Raw genomic sequence first — 11,858 nt, 5'->3', positions numbered from 1 at the left:
TGTAAGCTAAGGTAAGTCATTTTCCCAGTGTCTCTCCTTTCACAGATACGTTTCACAGAGATCTTTGAACCCACTTCACCGTGTGGAACATCTCACATCCACCCGGAGACTGAGCAGATGTTGGGTTGGGGGGGCCCTCTGCGTGATGATGAATATCTTAATATCCTCTCGAGGTGTGTTGTGTGAGCGGGACTTCCTGTCTGTATTTCCCATTTGTTCCTGTGTGGAGGAGAACGTAAAGGACTGGCCATTGTTTCACGGACACAATGGGCCGCAGCTGCAGCCGCACTCTCAGACTCTGTGTCACAGAGGTGAAGCCCCTGCTCTGAAGGCAATTGGAGCATACTTCTTAACGTCTCTACCAAACATACTACACCTGCAAAATATGTATTCACTATTTGAGGAAACATTTAAAGATGAATACATTAATATGAACACATTTAAACCTAACGAGTCAGAATATGTATTCACTATTTAATGAAGCATTTAAAGATGAATACATTAATATGAATACATTTAAACCCAATGAGTCAGAATATGTATTCACTATTTGGTGAAACATTTAAAGATGAATACATTAATATAGATACATTTAAACCTAACGATTAAGTTCAGCTCCTGATTGGAATCTTCTAGTGTGGCTCCCAGACTCTCATGCTCTGGCCTTTGATCTCTGGACAGTTGCTGCTCCATCCTGGTCTGACCAGTTTATGTTTGACAACCTGACATTTCCTGCCAACACCAACAGAGAACCCGACTCCTGTTCTACAGGATTGATCAGGGGATTTCCGTGTACTCACACCCCGGAGATGAAGCATCAGGTGAGGTAATACCAACAGACACTGATTGAAACTCCGTATGGCCCTGGTCAGTCCCAGTGACAGGGATACAGTGCACTGAGTGCTGTAGGGAAGCTTACTGGAGAGCTGAGCTGGTACGGCGATTTGAGACCTCAGGCACGCTGAAGTCAGGAATCAAAGAAAGAAGGGACTTTCCAGCATGCCTGTGTCATGCGTACAGTATCTGATGCTTCAACGCAGGAACATGTGGGAACCATTAATATGTTTCACACCAACAGATGGTACAAACTGGACCAGTAGTTCTATGGCATTAACAGCATATGATTTATAGAAAAGCAGAACCCACATATGAAGTGAAAAAGGGATTTCGTTCCTTTGCTCATTACTGTGTGGTGTAATGTTGATGTTTTATCTAACTCGGTGCAGTGATGTCATATCTGGCTTTGCTTAATTGCTTTGGCAGATGTTACCCTAGTCCCGGGTCCTGTTTTAATGATACTATCTGGGTCGACAGCTCTCTTCCTTTTGTTTCTCATAGAACTGTCCTGTTCACTGATTTGACAGTAGCCAGATCTTCGTCATCATGTTGGGGACGAACAGTGCTTTTTGCTTGCTCTTTGACATGCTTCATTTTTGTACTCAATGGCCTTTGATTTGTTCTGTACAAAACACATATTCTAAGATCAGTAAATTACAGTGTAAGTAGTTCACATTGCAAGCAATACATCTGGAAGTGAACCTAACTGCTCTTGAAATGATCCTGGCAGGAGAAACTCTGCATGCCATGGTAAAAGTGTGTTACACGTCTCAAATGCATTTATTACAGTGTGCTGAGAGGGGGTATTGGAGTGTGAGAAAGAGGCCCTTAAATCCTGTGAAATCCACCGTCTCCTGTCGCACTCCCACTCCGTCTGTAATCTGGCCCACCCCTGCGGAGACAGCGGAGGCAGCGGGGGCAGCGGCGTCTCAAAGGCCTCCAGCTGACATCTCCTTCAATCACCACAGGCTCCTCAAGACATGGTTTACTGTCTATCTCTCTCTTACTCTCTCTTACTTATTCCCTCTCTCTGACACACACACACACACTCTCTCTCTCTCTCTCACTTTCTGTCTCTCTCTCTCTCTGTTTCTCTCTGACACACTCCCTCTTTCTCTCTCTCACTCCCTCTCTCTGTCTCTTTAGCCCCTTTCCCTCTCTCCTCCAGACAGCTGAGGAACACGATCCACAGTTTTCACTCCGCACGTTCAGATCAGCAAGTGTACGCGCGCGTACCTCAGCCATGCCTTGGGAAGTGCCACATGCACAAGATTCCACATCAAATGGATCTAAACTGGTGGTAATGGTATACAGGGCGCAGGATGTAGAGCCTCTGTCATATAGACACAGCACTGAAATCAATACCAGGGCATCAATGCTTCCGATCGCAGACAGTCAAAAGCATAACACAGCAATGAGGCATCACTTGACAAGAAACAGATTGTGACTTGAGACGTGTGGCTGTAAATACACGCAGTGGTTGAGACACAGGACAAGTGCAGGGCCACATCAAACCCCTCTGCTGGGGCAGAAGAGGTATAGGGGTGGGGAGGTTTTGGTTCTTCTAAAGGTTTCTTCCTGTTAGATGATAGTTTCACCCAGCTTTCTTTTCCGCAGTTCTTATTGTGAGTTTTAAATCTGTAGCCAAAATTGTCTTTGATAAAATGTTCAATTCCATTCAAGTGGTGAGGGCAGAAACAGTCAGAGGCACGGGGGTAATGAACGACGGGAAAGGGTGTGTGTTCAAACCTTTCAAGTCAATAGCCAGGTGACAATTTCTGAACAAAGCGCTTGGGAAGAATAACTTAAGTGTGTGCGTCAGAGGCACAGAAAAGCATCTCAGCTCACCTCTGGCATCCACACAATGAAACTTCCTCAAAGGCCTTTAAGCATGAGGTCACCTGGCTCACTCAGGTATTCTACTTCTGTGCATGTCAGTAGCAAACGATGTCAGAAATGTGTTCAGGTATGCATTCACCTAAACGCGTTAGCGTGGGCTAATTCCCAGCAGAAACTACATTCTCGTAAGTGAGCCCTGGCAACATTCTGAAACAGCCCGTTTACAAACAATCTGACAATGAAATAAATAATCGTCCCAACATCCGGTGGTTCATTTTGGTGGTCCTAAACTGTAATTATAACGTCATATTTCAAGTGTATCTTTTTACCCCGCTCTGGCCTATACGAGCATTTATCAAATGGGAGGTCTGCGTCACAGATGTTGCCTGGAAGTCGATGCACACAGACTGAGTCATGGCTTCTGTAAATGGCCATGCGGCATTGTGTGTGAACACACAGATAAATTACTGAAAACTGAAGCATAATTCTGAATTGAAAGGTTTTCAAAGCACATTCTAAGAAATACTGTAATCAAAAGGGTATGATCTTGAGCTCCCAACACTGATGAAAGCAGCTTTGTGATGTTCGCAAATATCAGCCCCGCCTTCGGAACTGTGTATCTGCCGTAAATACAGTCATTTGAATTATGTGAATCATGTGATAAGAATTACGTGAACTTGAATGACAGCCACTACAGGAATGTAGTCAATTTACTTTTTGGCTTCACACCCACACCACATCACACCACACCACACCGTGTTAGCTTATGTCTTTTCTTCTCTTTGCATTTCACTTGACTGGTTCTCCGGCAAAGACTCTGACTGGTGGTAATGGTGAGAGTGGCGAGTGATCAGTGATCCAGTGTATGGAACTGCACAATTTTGTCCCCAAGGTCAGGCATGTACTGTAGATACATGAAAACAGAATCATTGTAACTGTGAGTGAATCAAAGGGCCTCCGCACGCAGCTGAGGCCTTGACTTTGAGGGGGTGTTCAGACCACAGATCCCGAATCATGTCTCCTCCAGCTCACTGATAGCGGACATTTGGACTGTTGGGAAAACAAAAGTATGAAGTACACATACATTGTTATAATATTCAAACACATTCCGTAAATTTGTATCCACTCCTAGAAAAAGCAACTGAATCTGTCCTGCCAGCTTGGTAGACATCTTTGCTCATTCAAGGGACTTTCCAGAAAGATCTACAACAAACTAGATTGCATTCCAGACTACATTTCTCCAAATTTGGCTTAAAATTGTGTAGATCCCCCCCCCCCCCCCCCCCCCCCAAAAAAAGGACAGTAATCTTGTTTTAGATGTTTATGTGTGTGTTTTTGTTGTGTCTGTGTTCATGTGTGTGTGTGTGTGTGTGTGTGTGTGTGTGTGTGTACCGTGCACCACCATGCTCCACCTGCACTAAACTCCAAAAGCAGAATAATTGCTATATTGCAATATGCAATGATCGAATCAGTCTGCCTTCAGTGTAGAATGCAAAGCAGTTTCCCTAAGAAGATGCACTTAAAAGCCAAGATATCTGATAGCGGCTTTGGGATTTACAACCTCTCATAGCCCCTACGACCCCAGACTCTTGGCTTGACTGCTGAGTCTCTTCTGCATGCACCTTACAATCCACAGTGGCATACGTAAAGGGCATCTGCCAGCACAAGTGCTTTCGAACGGGGGCAAATTAGAGGGAGCTGTATTTTTAGACTGTAAAAAACCCTGCTAATGCGGCCCAGATCCGGCAGTGCTTTGATCCACATTGTAGTCTGATCCAGCTTCAAAGGGCCGTTTGGACTCCGCTCCTCTGCGGAGCCACACGGAGCTATGCCAAGACTTGGCTTTCTCTGACCCTCCGACCCAACTCACACACGCCTATAGAGATGCACTAATAGGACAAAGCCATGTGCACATTCTGTTTGGAACGGCAGAGTCGTAGCTGTTGGAAGCTACAGGAAAACAGTGGAGTATGTTTATATGAATAATGGTGTTTAGCTCTGCGGATGTTTAGACGTGCTAGATTTCAATAGATTTTTTCTAGAATTATAAAAGTAGAGCACACTTTGTTTAGGAACTCAAAGTTTTACTCCCGGGCTGATGCTTTAAAAATATGGTTTATTAAGTAACAATAGGTTTAAAGCTATACTTACACTTGCATTTTTTTTAGAAAGTAAGAGGATAACTCTGAGGTAAATGGAGTCACTTGTGCTGTGAAACTATCTCCAGCTAATGGGAACAGCACATTTATTCTGAACTGCATGTACTCTCTGCATTATCAGGAGAGCTCTTCAGCGGGTGTTCAGCAGAGACTGTTTCAGACCGATTCAGTTCCTTGCAGAAAGTCTTAGGTCTTTTAAGGGAGCAGGATACAATTGTTTGGTCTGATCTCTGTTAGCTGAGCCAGTTGGACTTTCTGCCTTTAAAGAATGTACATAAATGTGTGTCATTATCTTCGCCATTATGCTACATCATGTTGACACAGTATAATACTGCAAATCATAAATAGTCATTGCCCTACTTTATTATTAGCATTAATAAAGTGTCAGTACCACATATTACATGGGAGGATGTGATATGACCTACCCTGAATTCTATACAAATTGACCACATAACATGAGATTCATTCCAAACTCACAAATATTTATTTAAATAAATACATACAATGGTACAAGAAAATAACTTAGGCAACGGATGATACAGTGCTTTTACATGTGGGGGTTTCGATGCATGGGAAGTGACCCTCGATAAAAGCATTGAAATACTTAAAAAGTCCAAAGATTCAGTCTTGACGGTTGCTTGTGCTTGTGCTTGCTTCTTCCTTGTCTCTTGTTCAGGGCCTCCGGGACGTTCTTGGCGTGCGACCATACAGAACTAGCCATCTTCAGGCTGAGTGAAGAAGATTCCGATTGGTCCAGTTTTTCCACCATGGTCCAGTTCAGTCTTTTAACTATGGGACAGACACATGGACAAATGTATAAGTGATTCATTCTTAATCTCCGCGTCTCATGAACTTGTAAACCCTTACAAGAAACATATTGTTAATTAAGGTTGAGGGGAAAATATTCCTACAATTATTCAGAGTATACATATATATTGACGTTAACTCACCATGTATAAATGAAGCAGTCCGTGGGAAGTTATTCATGGTGCTCGGACCATTTGCCTTTCTTGCTGTGACGGCATCGTGTGTTCTGGGTCCTGTCGTGTTTTAAAGTCCTCGATGGCTTTTCTGTTCTGGAAGTCAATCAGTGCCATTGTAATGACCGCATTCCAACAGTTATCCTCGCCAGAGCACCTGAAGTCAATCTCCTTATTATCCATGGTAACAATGGTGAAGTAGACAAATTTCCCCGTTCGCTCCACGCAGTCCACTTTCTTGATGGCCTGAAGTTGAAGCTCCTTGCCCTTGGTCTTCTTCTGTGTGTCGGCATAAATGTTGAGACTGTCTGGGGTCAGAACACAGGTCTTCCTCCTCCAAAACTGAAGCAGATTGTCGCTCCTCTTCTCCAGCTCTCCCTCCTTAAGGACCTTGGAGATCTCCGACGCAGACATTTTCATTGTTTTAGCGGCGTCTAAGGTGTTCGTCTCTGTACTCTGGCAATAAATGACGGGATTGAATGTCCCAAGTATTCCTTGTAACTTCTTCCGAAGTCCCCGGTAAAGGAGCCTCTTCTGTACCGCGTGACAATCCAGGACGGCGTTATGAATGAGCATTGACGGCAGCTCAATCTTTATACCGGGGAGGCTCTTGGCCAGCCCACCTGACGTCATGTAGGGTTTGGACTACATCAACAGTTGCTCGAGTAACTTGTGTCTGAAGCGCGTGGGCGGTAGGCTAGAAGAGAGGAGTGGCATAGTCCTTATGGCTCTGCCCAAATACTAATTACTGTTTCCCACAGAATGAAGGCTATAGAGTTAGTTGTGATACCATGTAGCCAAAATCTTAAATTCAGCTTTGATTATTCAATTTCCTCATTCTGTTGGCAGAGGCTATTCTATCTTTAAATTCATAGCCTTGTCAGTTATTTGCACTATTGTAGTTGTCGTCACAGGATCACCTGGATCGCCTATTCCTCTCTAAGTTGGAGGGAGATGAAAAACAAAAAAGGGCGTGTTATATCCAGTTTGGAGTTCAGGACTGATTCCAACCTAGTTTGGTCTAGGGTGTGTCAGCATTATATCACTCCTCCATATCATGTGAAACTCATAACTGAGTTTACCCGGATGACTCTCTCATGGAATGTCTCTGGCAGCAGCACATGCCTGTGGTGATATGGGGAATACTGACTTCACTGCCCGTCTTTAGGTTGACCAATTATTTTGGCAGCAAATGAAAAATGACCATATCATCTGCCATTGCCCTCTCTGACACCCACCGAAACACATATGTGCGCACACTGTGAAATACACTTGAAATACACATAATATAAACACGGGTAAGTAAGTAATATACTTCTGTACTCAAACCCTCATGTGTACAGGCATACACGTATTCTGAAGTTTGTGTTGTCTAGGCCTGGGATGACTTGATGTTGATGAGAGCATGTTCAACCCTCACAGTGTTTGAATGCCTAGAGACTGGAGCTGACTACACAGTCCCCTCCCTTTCTTTTTTGTGTTCCAGTTACCTGGAAGAATTGAGTGACTGTAAGTGTGTGTGTGTGTTTGTGTGTGTCTGTGTGTGTCTGTGTGTGTGAGTGTGTGTGAGTCTGTGTGAGTATGAGTGTGTGTGTGTGTGTGTGTAAGTGTGTGTGTTAGAGTGTGTGTGTGTTAGAGAGTGTGTGTGTGTGTGTGTGTGTGTGTGTGTGTGTGTGTGTGTGTGTGTGAGAGAGAGAGTGTGTGAGTGTAAGACCATAAAAGACATTAGGCATGAGGGTGTGGTTTGGTGTGGAGGAGGTATTGCTGCTGGGATTTCTCTGAGGTGAGGATGAATAATGCCATGCTCTGTGCTTGTTCAGTCCTTATTACACACACACACACACACACACACACACACACACACACACACACACACACATGTACACTCATCCTCTGCATTTATAACCCTCCACACCGGCAGTAATGAGGGCAGATCATGTTCCGGAATCTTGCTCGCGTGGGCGTATTTTGAGAACCTCCTAATCTTGTTCACTGTGTGCTCAAGCCAGTCACAATAAAAGGTCTTGGTGAGGTGGGAGAAACAAGGAGAGGAGACATTGTTGATATGCTTAGCCGGATGTTTGACAGGTGTGTGTGCGTGAGTTTGTATGTGTAAGAAAGAGTTAAAAATGCTTTTAAGACTTTAATCACTGTAATTACTGATAAGTTCAGACAAGACTGCTTCCTTCCAAATGAGTTACATAACATCAGCTTGGGATCCAAACCTGCTTCCGTTTATAAACTCATTCAATTGTATATGGGGATTTATATGTTCATACCTCAGTGATTCAGCGAAATGCTTTTCCATCAACACAAGAGATCCTTTTGTCCCACTGTAGTTGAGTCCATACCTCTCTATATGGTTAGGTCTCACACACGAAAAAGTTCTATTTTAATACACTATAAGAGTTTTTCTGGAAATACATCATTCTGACTTAACCTGTTTATCATTGTCTTCTGACTCAAAAACGAAATAGTCAAAAACTGTTCTTTGGGGGCAGTGGACACAAAATGGAGGCAGACACAGTTGTATCATCCCTTGCAGCTGCTTCTTACTGGCCCTCCACTAGGCTTTCTATGCCTGTCAACAGCCTGTTAAAGCCAAGTCTTCTGCAATTGTTGCAGCCACTTATTTATAGACTTTAAGAGGCCTTGTTGAAAAATACACTCTCTCTGTTTTAAGACCCCACAGACACGTCCATACACACACACACACACACACACACACACACACACACATGTTTCTCTCAACAATGAACGTATGAACGATGAGTCTTATGCATGCTATTTGAAGCATTGTTCTGATAAGCCCCAACTGCGGCAACACTGGCAGGTGCTTTTGTACCGTGGGAAAATGAACAGGCTTTAGTATCTAAAAGTCACTGGTAATCCATTGAGACAATATGCTTGAATGAGTTCAAAGAGAGACACTTGAAAATCAGCATTTGTAACATAACTAACCTGACTTAAATACTGGTTCTCCTCTACAGTTTCCCCACAGTATTCTTTTCCTTAGATCCATGCCTTTTTTTGAATTTCCAACCACATTCTTAGACAGGCATTGTAGGATGATTTATCAAATTTCAATGTTACATTAGATATTATCTACAGCAGCTCCTAGTTAATGTCTTACCTTTGTTAAAATAACTTCTAAATGCTCTTCCAATTAAGACCTGCCCTTCGGCAGAATTAGAGCAACATGAAAGAGAATGTTATTTCAGTACAGTGTCTCCTCCCTCATTGCTTTACAAGCTGAGTTATGTGAGGAATGGCTCATATGATTGTCATCCTCTCCTCTGGCTGAAATGCCAGTATTTCCCTTTTGTTTCCGCATTGACGACAGTCTGTCAGACATTCCATGGGTTAGTTAAGGCAATGTCAAAGGAATGCCTCACGCTGCTTAATGACGTTATGAATAAAGTTAAACATGTATTAGCCCTTGTATGCTGTTACATTTTCAGGTTATATCACGGTCTCAGCCCTTTCTAAAGACAATGCGTATTGTTTTCCTCACTGGTCAAGTTTAATCTCTAAATAGCAGACAATTTAAATAAGCTTTAGCAAGACAGGTTTGTGTCACTTTTATAGCTCTACTTATCAGGTGGGCCTGGCAGACCAAAGTCAAAGTTTATTTTATTACCAATGGCTGGATAAACATGCTTATGAGGAAATCAAGTAGTAACTCCTCATTCATAATCTGAGGCAGTAAAAGCCTCTTTCGGGCCGCTCCTCTCTATAGAGTATCCTCTTCATTAATAATTAATAACAGTAGTAGTAGTAAATCAGAGATGTAGCCATGCAACAAAAGCCACTCGCAGTGGCCACTATCTCTACTGCACACTGTGAATACAAACTACCCTCCCACTGTGGTGATGAGAAATCCAAGGGAATGGCCTCCACTTCGGGGATTCAGATCCTGCTTGTGTCCTTGAGAGGAAGTGGGAGAGAGCTGTCCAAGACCAAACAGAAGTGTTAGTGTAAGTGTGTCATTTGAGGTATGATGACTAAATGGTAATGCTCACAGGGTGCTTAACACTCTGGGGGCTTTAAAGGTGGACTGTAAAGAACTCCCATCCACCTGAACTGCCATTTTGAACCCTTATGCTCACAAAACACACTAAATGACTGATTGGAAATGTACCACTCAATACTGTAATACTTTCCAAATAATGTAATTACAGAGGACAAAAGGGAAATGTATATATTACGAAACAAAACAAAATATTCAATCCATTAAAAAATATATACTCCAAATAATACAATATTATATTGACCTAAAATTGTGTAAAATTCTTCATAACATGCTACTATTGTATTGTTCTGCAGGCCTATGAAATCTGAAAACTATAGGTGAATTTTGGAGAACTTATTAATATGATAGCCATCAAACTAAAATGAGAGGGACAGTTACAAAGAAAGAGATAAGAAGGCAGTGACAGGCAGAGTCCAGAAGTTCTCCATTCACAGTTTTCATACTAATGTGAATTATTACACCACCAGTCAGAAATATGGTGGCCAGTTCTGCTACAGGGAGATAGTTCTGTACAGCAAATTGCGTTGTTCGATAATGTGCAATTACATTCTATTCCATTCTAGTTATTATATCAGCAGAGACCATTCAGTGTGTGGAGAATGGCAGCGAACAGAGGCCATCACATACATTTAACACACAAGGCCCTACTATCCCTCTCCTTCTCTCCCCCACACTCGTCTGGCTCCATTCCTTATTTCATAAGCAGGACATGAAAAGGGCCCCAGTGAAGCTGTGCCAGGGCAGATGAGCTGCCAAGAGCGCTGGGCGATAGAGAGAGAGAGGCAGCTGCGGCAGGAAATGATGGTGGCTCGTCTCTGATGTTCCGGACAGCGGAGGCTCTGTCCAGTCCTGGCCGAGGGTGGAGAGGCTGACGGGGTGAGCCACGCAGTGAGTGGCGGTGTTCCACCCTGCGGATGTTAAAACTGAATGGTGTTCGGTTGGGCCACACAGCAGAGCTCTTTTAACGGAGGCTTTTTATTAGAACCTGCTGCGATTTCAGAACCAAACACAAGCGGGGGCGATTAACTGCCTTTGGCTTCAGTGGACATGAGTCACACAAGGGTGTGTCTGACACCAAGGGCAAAGTGGCTGGCGAAGTGGGCAAAGTGGCTGACAGCATGCCATGCATGACCTAAACCCAATTTAATAACTGGGCAAAATCATTTTGAGCATGGGCAAGATTCTAATCACAAACATGGGTGGGTCAGTGCAATGTTGTGGCGCTGTCAGCGCACAGATATGGGAGTTCCATATAAAAATGCGCTCCTTCAAAGCAATACCTTTTTCTGTGAAACCTCTGAATTATTTTATGTCGCACAGACCTCCCGCACAAGAACATAGGTCCCATCTGGTGTAAACTGCTCCGTTTGCAAGCAGAAATTAGTTTGCTCTATTAAAGAACAATTGCTGAACTCTGAGTAATCAGGTATGGTCAAATTATTGTGACAGCCTCATAAAGAATGACTTCATTGCTATATCCACTGAGCCACCATTTATGTTTGATTGCGCCCTGCTGTTTCAATGAAATTAGCAGATATAGGTATCCCCGCCTTTTCTCACTGCGCGGTTGCTAATCCACAAAGCCTGTTTGTGGTGCTTGTTGTCCTTTGAAATTAGGCCCCCAAAGACTGCACTGATGTGGAAAAAATCTCAGATGTTCCTCCAGAAATTGTCTATAGATAGGCGTGACTTTTTGTGTGGACCACACATTCTGTCACAACTGCTGCAATGGCTCAGAGGGCAGACTTTCTGTTGGCTTTGGTTGTTGCAGGTTCAGCAGACAATTTATCAGCAAAACATTTTGAAGACTGTGTTGGTGTAAATATTTATGCATGATGTCATAACAAAATAGTCATAACATTCATGCTAATGGTTCATCCCACATAAGAATATTCCAGAAAATCTTTCAGATCTTCCCAGCCCTTGTCACAAAGTGCTTTCCCTCTAATCCCACTCAAAGGTCTTGGCACATACATGACGCTTTGTTCAAAGGTCTGTGGGTGAGCTTTG

General features: G+C 43.3%; 1 protein-coding gene across 1 annotated transcript; it reads right to left on the bottom strand.

Moving 5' to 3' along the window:
* Positions 1–5,396: 5,396 nt before the first annotated feature.
* On the bottom strand, positions 5,397–6,448 carry phlda2 (pleckstrin homology-like domain, family A, member 2; the record flags this gene model as incomplete). The annotated part of the gene is made up of 2 exons (XM_080842776.1): positions 5,397–5,624; positions 5,786–6,448. The coding sequence occupies one exon, from the start codon at positions 6,446–6,448 to the stop codon at positions 5,819–5,821; it is 630 nt and encodes a 209-aa protein (XP_080698902.1). The 3' UTR covers positions 5,397–5,624; positions 5,786–5,818.
* Positions 6,449–11,858: the final 5,410 nt, after the last annotated feature.

The sequence above is a fragment of the Sprattus sprattus genome, assembly GCF_963457725.1.
Source record: "Sprattus sprattus genome assembly, chromosome: 7".
Taxonomy (NCBI): Eukaryota; Metazoa; Chordata; class Actinopteri; order Clupeiformes; family Clupeidae; genus Sprattus; species Sprattus sprattus.
This window is presented reverse-complemented; position numbering and strand designations above follow the sequence as displayed.